General features: G+C 37.6%; 1 protein-coding gene across 2 annotated transcripts in view; it reads right to left on the bottom strand.

The window, feature by feature from the left end:
* Window positions 1–15767, bottom strand: part of LOC112111231 (glutathione S-transferase C-terminal domain-containing protein-like) — a 93847-nt gene that overhangs the window by 65287 nt on the left and 12793 nt on the right. For both annotated transcript variants that reach the window (XM_029913513.1, XM_029913514.1), the window contains exons 2-3: window positions 13720–14151; window positions 9352–9831 (exon numbers count right to left, since the gene is read on the bottom strand). In XM_029913513.1, coding sequence (XP_029769373.1) covers window positions 9352–9831; window positions 13720–14130 — 891 coding nt within the window. In that variant the 5' untranslated portion in view covers window positions 14131–14151. The remainder of the gene's footprint in view (window positions 1–9351; window positions 9832–13719; window positions 14152–15767) is intronic.

Here is a 15767-nt window from a genome sequence, read left to right as displayed (position 1 = left end):
GCTTTAAAAGGGTGCAGAAGAAGAATCCAGGATTAAATAGTGAAAAGTAAAGTATGAATGGTCAACCAAAATCCTTTTGATACCTGTTTGGACCAAGTAGTCACTTAGTTATTCCAAAAAGCAGAAGAAAGGAAGAGGAAACAAAGTTGAGTGTGGTTCACCATAATTAATTCTGGTTCATATTTTAACTGATCTTGAAAGGAAAACGGGCTTCAAAATACCTAAGATACATAGTTAAAATAGATATAGTTGTGTTTTGTTATTTATATAGCACTCAAAAAGTGTGCTAGCCATTTTACAGACAATATTTCAACTCTGAAGGCTTACTTGACAGAGCCATTTCTAAGTGTGGTAGAAAGGACATCTTGCATTCTCTCCTGCTGACTTGGAGTTGTGGTGTGCAAGTATTTAAATTGAAATAGGGCAATTTATTTCAGTCTTAGTTTTCAGTGGTTATAGATGGCCTAAAATGAGAACCAATTAGCATACATCTCTCCTTACTAGGGTGACCAGATGTCCCGTTTTTATAGGGACAGTCCCGTTTATGGGGACTTTTTCTTATATAGGCGCCTATTACACCCCACCCCGTCCTGTTTTTTCACAGTTGCTATCTGGTCAGCCTACTCCTTACACATATGATTCAGATAGTGCCAATGGGAATTAAATGCATAGGATACATTACATAGGATAAGGTCACAGTGAATAAACTCTTGGGAGAATTTACTATGAGTGTAAATAACGAGGAAGGGTTTAATGCCAAAATCAGACAAAAGACCTTGTCGTGTTTGGAACTGGCTGTATCTGGATTTTTAAATTCCTAGTTTGTAATTTTTATTTTGCACCATCATCAGATAATCTGTACTGAAACAATCTGTTCATTTTAAATTGATTTTAAAATGATGGGGCAGCAATGGATCTAGGATTTTGCAAAGGTCAGTTGGTAGGACCGAAATGCAAAGAAGTAATATTATGTAAGACTGTTCATTAATCACAGTTAACTCACACGATTAACTCAAAAAAATTAATCGCGATTAATCGCAGTTTTAATCGCATTGTTAAACAATAGAATATCAATTGAAACTTTAATATTTTTGGATGTTTTTCTACATTTTCAAATATATTGATTTAAATTACAACACAGAATACAAAGTGTACACTGATCACTTTATATTATTTTTATTACAAATATTTGCACTGTAAAAATGATAAAAAACAGTACTTTTCAATTCACCTCATACAGGTACTGTAGTGCAATCTCTTTATCATGAAAGTGCAACTTACAAATGTAGATTTTTTTTGGTTACATAACTGCACTCTAAAACAGAGCAATGCAAAACTTCAGAGTCTACAAGTCCACTCAGTCCTACTTCTCGTTCAGCCAATCACTAAGACAAACAAGTTTGTTTACATTAACAGGAGATAATGCTGCTCACTTCTTATTTACAATGTCACTAGAAAGTGAGAACAGGTGTTCGCATGGGACTTTTGTAGCCGGCATTGCAAGGTATTTACATACCAGATATGCTAAACATTTGTATGCCCCTTCATGCTTTGGCCACCATTCCAGAGGACATGCTTCCATGCTGATGACGCTCATTAAAAAAATAATGCGTTAATTAAATTTGTGACTGAACTCCTGAGGGGAAAATTGTATGTCTGCAGCTCTATTTTACCCACATTCTGCCATATATTTCATGTTATAGTAGTCTAGGATGATGACTCAGCACATGTTCATTTTAAGAACACTTTCGCTGCAGATTTGACAAAACGCAAAAAAGGTACCAACATGAGATTTCTAAAGATAGCTATAGCACTCGACCCAAGGTTTAAGAATCTGAAGTGCCTTCCAAAATCTTAGAAGAATGAGGTGTGGTGCATGCTTTCAGAAGTCTTAAAAGAGCAACACTCATATATGGAAACTACAGAACCCGAACCACCAAAAAAGAAAATCATTGCTTTGGATGGTTATGGAGCAGAACCAGTCATCAGCATGGACGCATATCCGCCAGAACGGAGGGACATATGAATCTTTAGCACATCTGGCATGTAAATATCTTGCGACTCCGGTTACAATAGTGCCATGAGAACACCTGTTCTCACTTTCAGGTGACATTGTGAACAAGAAGTGGGCAGCATTATCTGGTGCAAATGTAAACAAACTTGTTTGTCTGAGCAATTGGCTGAACAAGAAATAGGACTGAGTGGACTTGTGATCTCTAAAGTTTTACATTGTTTTATTTTTGAATGCAGTTTTTTTTGTCCATAATTCTAGATTTGTAAGTTCAACTTTCATGATAAAGAGATTGCACTACAGTACTTGTATTAGGTTAATTGAAAAATACTATTTCTTTTGTTTTTTACAGTGCAAATATTTGTAATAAATAAATATAAAGTGATCATTGTACACTGTATTGTGTTATAATTGAAACAAATATATTTGAAAATGTAAAAAAATCAAAAAATATTTAAATAAATGGTATTCTATTGTTTAATCGCACAATTACATTTTTTAATCGTGCGATTACTTTTTTTAATCACTTGACAACCCTAATATTAATTCCTACATCATTAAGACAGAAAGTGAATTTCAGAATATCTATGCTTTGTACAAGCAATAATTTTCGAGATTTTGGCCATTTTGCAGAGAGATCAATTATATCAGTTTGTTGGTGTCACGCATCCTTCTCTTGCCTCCTGCCATCCTTGGTTCTCTCCACACTGACACATTGTGCCCCCTTTTCACTTTCTCCTAGTCTTTATACTTTATTTACCCCTCAGTTTTCTTCCTTCCACATCTCACTGTTTTCTGCTACTTCCCTGAGCAGACAAAGGGACTAGATTTTTTTTCTCCCCCTCCATAAAAATTGAAGTTCTAGAGAACAAAATATCAGCAACCAGGAAAAAGTAATGACTCACTGAGCTGCCATAACTGCTCCCCCTTGATCCTGCTACTCTACTCCACCACTGCAGCACCTCCAATTCTACCCTCTTCTCCTCTGGATCTGCCACCAATCTGCTCTATTACTGCCAAACTTTCTGTCTTCTTGCAGCTGCAGCAATGAGAAAAAGGAGACTATAGCAGAGAAGACAAAGAATATTTTAAAAAAAATAAGCTTAACCAAAACAACATTATCTACAGAGATGTCAGAATGTTTGGGCTTTTTTTTAAAGCAGTGAGATGTAAAATAGCTTTCCTTCAGAAAATATTCCTTGATTTAAAATTTTTTTTTAAAAGTTCAGGAAAACAAAACCTTGAGCTATGACTTTCATTCTGTAAAACTTTAGGGTACAATCATTTAATAGTTCTAAAGAAAATGAAGTTGAATGGTAGACAAACTTTTCTCAAGCTATTTGAGTTAGATCAACAACTTGGTAGATGTTGAAAAAAATGGAAATGTAACAATGGAAATGCCTCTCTGACAGTGTTTTTATATATTTAAATGAATCTATTTTTCCAGGTCTTTCTCTCTATAAGATGTCTTACCATTATAGCCCTTCTTGTAAATTAGATTAGCCAAATTAGGAGGTCACTGGCCTGTGAGATACTATGCATTGTTGCCATGGAAATGATTATGCTACAAAACAGAAGACCATAAATTATTATTGTAAACAAAAGCAGCAAAGAAATAACATGCAAGAAATAGAGCGTGTGTGTGTGTTTTGGATGCAGGAATTGGTAAAGGACACTTACCAAATGTTCAAAAAAACATACAGTTTATCTGTGTTTTTTGTACTGTTCTTACAAATTAATCATAAGTAATTAGTAATAACTAGAGTGCAAAGACAAGACTAAAAAGTATCAGGATATTTAATTAAATATTAAAATATGTCCACGTATTTAGAACATGTGTAGGAAAAGATTTACTTCGCTGAGGAAATTGTCTTTAGAAAGCAATTCCAACATGTGCTTTTCTACTTGACAATAAGAGTTGAATTATGTGTGTTTCTCTCCCAGATCAAAAACAATACACCTCTACCCCGATATAACGCTGTCCTCGGGAGCCAAAAATTTACACCGCGTTATAGGTTATACGTTATATCGAACTTGCTTTGATCCGCCGGAGTGCGCAGCCCTCCCCCCCCGCAGCACTGCTTTACTGCATTATATCCAAATTCGTATTATATCGGGTCGCGTTATATCGGGGTAGAGGTGTACTTTTATTCTTCTTTTATTAAATTTAACAGCTACAATTAATGGAAAGAATAACTGCTAAATAAGGCTAAACTTGAGAAAACAGTATAAATGGAACAAGTATATTAAAAACAAGTCTTTAGCCTCATTATTTTTATATTGGTAATTAGTTATGACTTGTTAATATTTGCCATGTTGTACTTTTTAAACATGTACCACTGAAGCTCTTTATTTAAAGGTAAAAATAATGATGAAGTGTAAAGAACTAGCAACTACAAAATCAATGATTGAAAAAGGTATAGTCTAAATGTGGTCTGGGTCACCCTATTAGTGTAAGTAGTCAGATGCATTTTAAGATGGATGTTGAACTCTGCTGTTTCTGTCCACAATAGTGTAACAACTGGATTCAATACAATAGAGGGCTGGGCAAAACTGTGTTATAAGTTATCAAATATGGGTGATAAAGCAGTAGGAGACACAGCATAACCATCTGAGTGATCATTCGCTTTGAAGGTAAGTGAGGTAGCCTCACCATGTTCCACCCCAGAGTTAGTTTTTTATTTAAATCATAAGCACCTGAAAACACAGTTTTAGATCATTATCTTTGGTGCGATCTAAAAAAAGGCAACATAAATGCACAATATATAAAATGGAGCAGCAACAAAATGCCCATCTCAGAGAATGGTGGTTTTGCTATGGTAGGTGTACTATATCTATGTTAGGGTTGGTTGTTGGAGGAGGTTTTTTGTTTTGTTTTGTTATTTTTGCCAAGAATTCTGGCCGCACCTTTAATTAAATGCAACTGTTCACACAGGACTCACAAGCTGCACAAGGTTAAGGCTCCAAGGCCATACAGAAGCAGCAAATAAACATATAACTTCCAGCAATACATATTGTAATTCTTCAGACAGGTTTTACTGGATTACTGAAATCCACAGAGCATCTGATCCAGAATCCTTCCCAGGCATGGCATCAATAAGTCCAACAATCATAAAAAATTATGCTAGGCTTATTTAGAAAAGTCTTGGAAAAATGAATGAGGCTGGAAGGTCTGATCGTTGTTAAAATATTAAGAAAACATTTTGCTTTGTAGCTTTTATTGGTTGAAACAATCCTTATAAAGGTAATTGATAATCCTCAATTAACTATGGTTGCAAAACAAAAACAAAAAAACACTGATGTATTTCTAATCTGGAGTCTACTGTAAAATAACTTCTTCACAACTCAAAGGAACAACGTTACTGCTACTCTTGGGTGGAAAATTCTTGTGACAATGGACACAGTCATCTGGAGATTATGTTTTTACCAAGAAGAGCTATATAGCAGGTTTTACTGCACATACCAATGTGAGTAAGTGCTTTTCTTGATTTTGGAGATTCCTTCTATGAACCTGATTGACAGTATGTTCTCCCAGAACTGCTTTTGTTTTCAACCACCAGCAGAAAAATTAGCAAAATACAAAGCCTAAACTCACACAGCTCTCCTTTTGGCAACAGACTCTGACAGGCATTCATTGACCAGTTCAGATATCAAACTTTCCTGAAGTATAAATACTGAACATCACCAATGAAACAGATATCATTGCTATGTTCTTTCAAGTGCATTTTATATGTGTGGGGCAGCTACAATTCTCTCATTTCCTCACCTCCGTCATTAGAGTGCATTCCCTGAAAATGAAATACAGGGAAGTGCTGTGCTAGAATTACTCAAAGAGTAAAAATAAATGAAGATATAAGACCTTTTGTGCAAGAAATAGAGAATAAATTTATGTCTAGAGTCAGCATATTACCTAATATATTTTCCTGATGAAGAGCAACTACTACAACTGCCAAATCACAGAGGGCATATGACGGATCAATAGTGGTGGACTACACTCACCCCTTGCACCCAAGACACTGCTAACATCTCACTATCCAAGGTGCCCCCACTGGGCACAAAGATGTCCACTTCCTTAACTCTGCCCATGTTTTTCTGTGCCCTCCTGCCCTGTGCCATCATGCCACCCTACTCAACTTTGTACAGTGAAAGAGGGATCTCTGCAATCAGTGGAGCTGGCACGATTTGTCTATAATAGAGCTGCTTCCATTCAACTCAATGGGCTGTTAACCCTGAAGCCTCTTTGCATCTTGTCTACATGGGATTGTTTTGGCACCAGATAATTACACCAACATAGCTGCACCAATACAAACCCATAGTGTGGATGTGCTGCACTAGTGTAAAAAGTGACTTGCAGAGGTATGGTTTATCTTGGTTTCAATGGTAAAGCTAAACTGATGCAAAGAAATCCCAGCATAGACAATCTCTTAGTTTTAACCCCTCAAAATGATTGTCTCAGGACCTCCTATATATGGACATCTTAGCAACAAGTGCTACAGTAGTGTACTTGTTGCAAAACCAACCTTGGACAGGTAATAAATCAGTGGCATCGCCACAACAGAGCCAAAGGAATATTTCCTCCGCCTCACAGGAAATGTACCAGGAAGTGCCCAATAATGATAGAATAGTAAAAAAGAAAAATTAGGTATAAAATTTTTTTAAAGGAGAACAAACAATCTGGCCATCCGAAGTCAAAATAAATCAGGTATTATAAAAGGAAATATTTAAAGACAAAAAAAATCTGAAAATTTAGCTCCAAGGAAATCAAGAAATTAGAGACTACTAGAGGTCAAACTTTAATACTAACTTCTGAGGAAGTTTGCCATTGGATGATACTTGAATAACACTTAAGTTTTGCTGTGTGAAAGGAAAGACAAGGTGCTATATCACTAAAATGCCATTGTCGTCTCTGCATTCCTTTCCTTTCACTTCCTCCATAAAAAACCCTCTCACTTTTCTAAGAGACATTCGTTTTCTTTTAGACATGTCTACCCACATCCTGAAAAGATCTCATAAAGATTCATGTTTCAGCTGAAAAATGTTTCAATTCAGGGTAACATTCATATAAACAAGAGAAACAACAAAACTGTATCAAAATCAAATTTTGCCTTGCCCCACCAATACGCTGTTGCCAGAATTAGCATGCAGGAAAATTACAGCTATGACTATCTCACTCCTACTTACTTTTGTTTTACCCACATTATAATGCCCTTTCATTAAAAGAATGTCCATTAAAAAGCTGCCTAAGACATCTTGATTTTGGCTTCTCATCTTGTTAAATCATTCATTTTATAATTCTCCCCCTATTTATACTTTGGACTTAATGAGAGCATACAGATTCCATTATCATAAAGTGGATGCATTCAACTTTAGTAAATATTCACACTGCTTAGGATACAACTCAATCAGCTGATTAAAACTACAGAGTATTACCTTCCATTTATAGCAGGAAAAAGATTGAGTTTAAGGTCAGGTTTAACTAGCACATTTTAGTTAAGCCAGACCTAAACTTGACCACTTTTCCTAGGCAAGACAAACCCTCCTAAAACACTTCGAAATTCTAACTATTTCTGGGGAATTGTCTCATAAGACTGTTCTGAATCTGATTACTGTCAGTAAAGATACACACACGTCTCCTTCTGTCAATTGTGTCTGGTTTTAAAGACAGGAATTGTTTACTGTAGCAATGTAAAGATGAAGTTAGGTTTAAATGTTACAGCAGTGTAGAATCAGTTATCAACAAGCATAAAATAATCTAGTTAGATTTATGGTAACTGTTTGGTGTAATGGATGAGATAAAGATGTGTTTTGTTGAAAATAGGAGTGTCTCCTGATTTGGAGGTATCCTCAGCGTGAGGGGCAAAATTAAGATTATTTGAGCACATGGAGTGACGGTGGTTGATTTTATGAGTAACTTTAATTTTGAATTTATGAGTTACCATTAGTAACTGAGAAAAGTATAGTATTCTCTTAAGGGTTTTTTACTCTTTAAGTATTTGGTATTTACAGACATAAATCCAGTTTAACAAGTTTTTAGTTTGGGAATCTACATACATTTAAAAAAATATTTAGGAATTGCTTCTTGACAGAAGTCTTCTGGAATCAACAGGCTACACAGTGATGGATCCCCCCCTCCCACATAAACATAGCTTCCTCTCTCCTGATCCCCAGATTAGACTCCTTTTATCTTCCACGTAGTGCTCTCACCTGCCACACCCCTCTGATTGGATCACAACTGATCCCCAGCCTGTTGCTTCCCCCTCTCCTTGGTACGCTGCTTCAGGTATGGAAGAGGCTACTGTCTGGGATGTCACAGCTTTTTACCTGAGTGTCATGGAGCATCTCTGGCCCCATGACTCTGCAGGAACTCCCTGCCTCAGTTTCCTCCTCCCAAGGATTTTCTCTCTCTCCTGGCAGGTCATGTGGCTCAGTCCTTCAGCTGGGTCATTCTGACCTCAATTCTCTTTTGAGGTAGGAAGTCCAAATTACGTCCCAACAAACAAAAGTACTTTCTCCCCACCTGGGCTCCTTTCTAGACTGTCCTGGGCTCAGTTTCCAGGTTATCTTTAAAGTCTCTGGGTCTAGGATAGAGCCCTAACTCTCAGACTTCTTCCCTGGAGTTTCTAGCACCATCTCAGCCTCTCTGTGAGGCTCTGGGATAGACTCCTGAGTCCCAGGCTCCTTCCCTGAAGTCCCCTCAGTCTACTGCAGACCCTCACTCAGAACCTTCCGAAGAAGCCTGCCCGCTCTCTGTGGTTCCTCCCAAGTTGAGCTTTCTTAGCCCTCTTACATGGCCTGGTGTCCATTAAGTATCACCTAAACCTCCTTAGTCCCAGCCTCTCAGTCTGGGAAACAGCTAATTAATTATGGCATAAGTGTGGCTGGCCCCATCTCCCCTTAAAGGAGCCAGACACCAAGTGAAACCGAGTTTCAAATGGCAGACGTGACATGCTTTAGCAGACCCAGACAATTGTGAAGAGACACACAGCACAAAAATAAATGGCAAATGGAAGTGCTTGAAATAAGTATTAACAGAAACACTTTTTTGAACATCCTGTGCATCAGAAGTATATTTCAGCACATTCTAATAGTAAATATATAGGATTCATCTGGCCCCTTACCAACAACTGTCTCTCATATATTTTACATTTTAGTATTGATATCGAAAACTCTTCATTCCCTGTGATACACATACAAAACAATTAAGGGAAACTATTTTGTGCCATGTAGGGTTACATAATAAATACTTTGCTTGACTGTGTCTTATATCAAGTAGTTGTGTAACTTTTCAGACTCTAACAGATATAGACACTATTTATTAACTACAGAAGCTGTTTTCTTACCAAGAATTGATGGATGCATGGCAAAAGCACTACATCTGCCAGAGTGAAATAAAGCCCCTCAGCAAAAACATGCTCCAGAGGTGGGAGATCAGAGGTTTTTGTTTTCCTGATGTGAGAGGGCTCCCTGTTGGTTGTAGCAGGTATTTCCTGCACAATTAATTTTGAGAAAGCTACTTTCAGTTCCAAACTTGCAGGTTCTTCTTGGTCTTTGATTTCCACTATTGTTCCTTCTTCTGGGCTAAGATTTTTTGTTGCTCTCTTAGCGAGGGCAGGTGCTGCAGTCTTATCACCTGCCTTTTGCTGTTGAAGTTTCTGCCTTCGAATTTTGTCATCATTGTGCACTCTGACAGGTTCTCCTAGCTTCTTCTCAAGAAGCAAAACCTCAGGTGGAATGGCCTGACACTGATCGGGAGACGCATTCAATAAGCTCTCAACAGCCTGCGGGATGCTGAACTCACAAAGTCTGGTCCACTGACTAACCTGTCATATAAACATAAACAAGCACAGTCTCATTAGAACAGTTTGGATTATAATGCAGACATTCAAAATTAAGGGCATGATTTAAATCCTGTAAAGAGCTTCCATGTAAAGGCTGAAACTCCATCCTTAACATGCCACGCACACACACCCCTTCCCATGTGTACTTGCAATGTCAGAAATTCAAGTTATACATATATATGTATGCATTCATGCTACATTGTTTTAGGTGAACAGCACGAAGTTTAAGCTCTCTGAATTTCCTTGCTTTTGTTAGTTTACATTAAACCCTTAATAGACTAATTTCCATTATAAGTCTGGAAACTAAATTTTATATATAAAAAGAATTAATGGTGGTCTGGTGTGGTATAAATGTCTTTTATCGGCATCAATTTGGGATGGCTGTATTATCCAGAAGAGGTGAAGCCATGACTAAATTACACTGGTCATCTCAAATGAGTGCCAGTAAAAACGGAATATCGCACCATCAATGAATCCTACAAATGCCATTTATTTTACAGAAAATCTATTTTAGAAATGTTTTACACAATGTTGGGAATGCTTTTCTGCTTGTGATGGCAGAAATGTAATGATAGCTTAACAAAATTCCAATTTTTCTAATTCTTTCCCCACTTTCCTCCATTATTTCTACTTAAGTTTTTTACAACTGTCTTTAAACTCAAACGTCTCCTCTTGTTTGATTTATTCACTGGTGCAATAATCCAGAATTTATGGCATCAAATACTCTTCTTTAGCAGAGTCTCTTAATTCACTCCTATCACTCTTTCACCATTGCAACATCTCTCTACACACACACACAAAATTAGTTGCATAATCTCAGATTATAAACTCTTTTCACTGGGATGCTATGGATTTTCATGGAAATTGTTGCCCCAATGTATTTGTATTAGTCTGCAAACTACACACTTAAATGCTGCCCCTTTTTAGGAATCGCACCATATATCAAGCCAAAATTTGATCTTTACCTGTGTCCTTGGTTTTTTTTTTTTTCCAAAATATCTCTAAATAACCTTATATCAGTGAAATCCAATTCTTATCTGTACTACAAGTGGGGAAAAAAAGTCCCTTAACACTTCAAATGACAGAACAAAAAGCTCTCCACAGCCTTTGTTTATATATAAACACTGATAAGAGTACATACTCTTGAACTAGCAACAGTAATAATTAGGAAGTACAAGTTTATTATTAGTCATATCTGCACCAAGTACTATGTCCAGCGGACAACTCCACTTCTTAGAATGGTTTACAGTAGCCCAATCTTGCCAGTACAATTTAGTTTGATCATTAGTTAAGGACCCTTTCTACAAGGCAACTATTTTTTGTTTGGTCTCTTGGGTTACTGCTTAAATTTCATAATTCCTTAAAATACCAAATTTTAGGAGTGTTTGTAATTTAAAATGTATTAAAATTAAAGTTTAACAGAAATTATTGTTAAATACAAAAAACTTCTAAGATCCTAAATTATTAACTATATACATGGATAGTCTTAAAAGATACAACTCCCCTAACTACCTCCACTCACCATATTTTAGCATCATTTAGCGGGCCTGATTTACCATTATATTACTCTAGTTTTACACAATTATAATGGCATTTCAAAGGAATTATACCAATATAAAAGGAGGATAAAATGTAGGAATGAATGGAATGAAGGGGATTACCCACGGAAAGGTTTAACAAAATTGAGATCCAGGGAAAAAATTTCAAAAGCACCTAACTAACTTAGAAAAACCTACGTCCCACTGATGAAATTTAAGACCCTAAGTACCTAAATCTATTCTGTAAATGGGATTTAGGCATTTTCAATAATTTTATCCCCAGTTTTGGGATTATAAAGTTAAGATCTGATCCTTCATTCCTTGCAAACCCAAAATGGGTACTGACTTCAGTTTATACAGCCTCATTGATACCTACTGGCTTCAAAGAGAGTTTTGGATGTTCAAGGTATACAGGAGATCGGAACCTAATAGATTATGTGCTTGAAGTATTTTATCTTTCTCAGGGCAAGGGCCTGCATATTCCACAGCCATGAAATTTATTGCAGAATTGCATTCTCATTAAAAAGAAATATCGTTTCCTGTCTTTATGTTTGTAGAGAAAACATCTAAAATGTGCACCAAGTGTAAACCAATGTAGTGTCATCTATCTGGATCTGCCGAAAATCTGAAATAATAGTTTGAACATGAACTGTCCCATCCATCTAAAGCAGAACGCTAAGACTCCACAATTACATGGCTGCATAATCTGGCATTTTCCCAAGATGCTATGGAATTCAATATTTTGCTGCAGCCAGAAATCCAACATTTTGTTTACTTTTTGTCAAACTGTGCTACTGGGAACGGCCTGCAGCTGTCTATTGCCCTGCAGTTTTCTTCACAAGAAGAAATTAATTAGATTAGTGTATGCTCCCGGCAATGAATCCTGGATCTAGGCAGCAAGCAGGAGGCTGGTCCAGCGTGTAGCCGGGGAGTAGAGGAGACAGAAGCATAGGCTTGACTAAGGAAGCTGGAGAACAGCAGAGCAGCCACGGCCCTGATAAGCTGCTGAAGACCACTAAAAACTAAAAGGAGAATCTGTGCTGGACCATCTGGACAACATTATGGGAGCCAAAGGCAGAGCGTGGAGCCAGGGCACCTGGAGAGTGTACAATAATGAAAAACCCATCTTCAAAAATAATCAGGGTTGAAAATAAGCAACAATAAATTTTACATCAATGAGTATTTTCATAAGCAATAGTTGTATTTGTTGTTTTGGGGAATAGGAATGAAGGATATTTCATGGTGATAGAACAAATTAATGTCACAGAATTTGGTCCAGAGTAAATATGGCCATGGCGAAGGGTTATTATACAATTAAACTTGAATGAGCTCAGGTCACTGGACAGACCAGAACTAAAGGTTACCTTATGACAGAATATATGTAGGAACAGTTTAAGAAGGTATTATTTTTTAAAGTTGTGAACAAATAAGCAGATCTTTTAAATAAGATGGTGTAGACAAGTAACATTCATATTGAAAAAGTAAACGAGTACATGGAATTTCTAAATGGCATTAAAGAGTTTCATAGCTTAGAGTACTTGACCTCCCTTTCTGGGATGTATGGAGTAGGCTCTTCATTGAACATGTTCTGCCCCCTACCTACATTACCATTGGATTTTCGTTTATTGGATTTTTTTGCACAGCAGTACCTTTCACTTTCTATGGTACAAAACAAAGGGGTTTTGTTGTTACATTTAACTTTTTAAACTGTTTTTAGACTGACTCGAGTTGTAAATTATCAAGCCTTTCCTAGCACATGTAGCCCATAAGCTTGGTTCTGGACCTACACTACTATGTAACTAGATTTAAATATTGTCTTCTCTTTTACACACCTTCCAAGCCCTTAGTTCAGGATTCTGTATTTATCTTAGAAGAACTGATGTCATCCTATACACCTGTGTATAAAGAATACAATTCACTGATTTGATTTAGGGGTGAGTAATAACACCAGCTCTCACACACAATCCTAAAATCTGAGCATGGCAGATAAAAAGTAAACTGAATTTCTTTTAAAACAGATAGCAGCAGATTTTCAATGGGTCTAAATTGGAACAGCTCCATTGATTTCTATGAAACTACACTATATTATACCACCTGAGGATCTGGCCTATATTTTTAATCTTAAGGCTACTTATAGTCTGTTAAATATCTAGGGTGGGTTTTTTTTTTAAATCATTACCATTCACCAGAATCAATACAGCCACTGTTGTACCAACAATAGGAAACCATATGATACAATATCTTAACTGGATATTCCAGCAGACATCCACATTAAAACCCAATTTTTAGTGTTAACTATATTTAAATATGTAACAGAAAAAGATGCACTCACTTCAGCACAGGCTTTTAGGCACGTCTTTTTAAACCCCAAAAGTTCCAAAACCAACTTCTTTGATGGATCTACCTCATATGTTTTCTGTATTATGTGCCTCAACACAACAGAAAGACCAGCTCGACAGAATTTGCCATTTTCTTCAACTATAGCAGGCAAACAGCAACTCTGGACAACCAAAGGGAGTTGACGCCTTGAGATGAAGTGGAACTCTAGGTCATCAGGCTGTGCTTTGCCAAATAACTGGTCATCTGTACTGTCACTAGCAGGCACTAAGAAAACTTTGAATAATTTGCAGTCACAGTAGGACAGCAAAAACAAGGATATTGATGTGTGGAGAGGAAAGATGCAATCTTCAAATTGATGGGAGTAAGCCAGGTACAGATGTTCTTCAGTAACCCCGCCTTTCATTTTCCTTCAGAGCTGAAGTACCTGAAATAGAAGTCAGAACAATAATATTTATAAAGAATATAGCATTTATGTTTTTTTGTTTTTGTTTTTAAAGACTTGAAATAATGACCACTGCACCTGTTTGAGACAGGTGATTTTAACTTGAGACAAGCGTTCTTTTAAATATTTGCCAGTTGAAATAACAAGAAGTGTACTGCAGTCCCCTCTGAGATATGAGTGAATCCAGGTGTGTATTTATATATATTTAACACCTCACAAATGAGCCCACCTCACACTCAATGACTAAGGCCCCAATCCTCTAGCTATATTCACACAGGTCTACTCATGTGTATGTATTTGCACTATCAAGGCCTAAGTGTGGAAAAGGCACAGTATTAAGCCACCCATTCTGCATTTAAACTCATCTATTCTCTGCTAATAGATGCTCACCCCCAAAAGCTTGAGGGAATATATTAGCAGTTATCTGTCATGAAAGAAAACAAACTGATCATGACTGAACTGTCAGAAATGGGTCTAGACGTGGTTCTCAAACTTATTTGACCCTTCTTTGTGTCTGTACTTGTTTACGCCCTCCTCCCCAAGTACATACGTCACCACCAAGCTCTGAAGGCAGAGCAGAGAGGCTGCTGGCTGGGCACCCAGCTCTGAAGGCAGCGCCACACCAGAAGCAACACAGAAGTAATGGTAGCAATGTGGAAAGTGATATTCGTCAATATAACTTTTCACAGCAGACTTAGCGCCCCATTGCTACCCTTACTTCTGTACTGCTCCTGCCACCCCGGGGGCTGACAGACAGAGCCCCGCCGCCTCCAGGTGAGGGATTGGGGGGGGGGGAAGGAGAGCCTGAGCCAAGGTGGCGGGGTTCCAGCTGTCCCCTTTATCCCCGCCTCCTGAGTGTGCATGGTCCTTCTGCACAGGCCCCAGCCACCTGAAGCTGACAGCCAGAGCACTTAAAAAACAAAACACACAGCTCGCGCCTCTCTTGACACATTCCCACACGTCTCTTGGAAGGCCCACCCCACAGTTTGAGAACTGCTGGTTTAGATTCTTTTGACTTCCCAATTGTCTCCTATCCTTTCCAAATTTCTTCTGCCCCTTCTTCTTCGTATGGCTGAGGTAAATGTAGAGCAACAACTATAGTTTTACGTTTAGATAGTTAAGCTAGATAATTGCATCTGGAGTAGCAGAGTGTACTGCTGGCGATGCCTCCTTCATATTTGTGAATTGGGCATTGAGTTCCATGGTCTGTTCTGGGTGACTAGTCACACATTGGAGAGTCTTTAAATTTCCATTATTGCAGCAAGTATCCGCATCTGCCATGGTTTGTGCGGATATGGTTTAAGGCTGCCCATAACCTTTGTGGGAGATTGAAGCCAGAGATCTTCTGCATGGGGTCTTTCATGCAGTGTTTGTGACTTCTTGTGAATTCCATTCAGCTTTGTAAGCTTCATCAGGGTTGAAGTTGCATTGTTGATGATTAAATGCGTGGGTCCAAAAAAAGCTTGTGTGACTTCAAGCAGAGATGAAGGACATTGTTAAGGTCCTGGTGGATGGGAAAATGTTCATTTTCCACGATCCTATGAAATTTCTGAAGGGTTGTGGCATCATGGCAAATGGATGGGGGCGCAATGTGCGAC

This window comes from Terrapene carolina, unplaced genomic scaffold (assembly GCF_002925995.2).
Source record: "Terrapene carolina triunguis isolate 2854851 unplaced genomic scaffold, T_m_triunguis-2.0 Scaffold706, whole genome shotgun sequence".
NCBI lineage: Eukaryota > Metazoa > Chordata > Testudines > Emydidae > Terrapene > Terrapene triunguis.
Note: the sequence above shows the minus strand (reverse complement) of the source record. Positions and strands in the feature narration are given on the sequence as shown.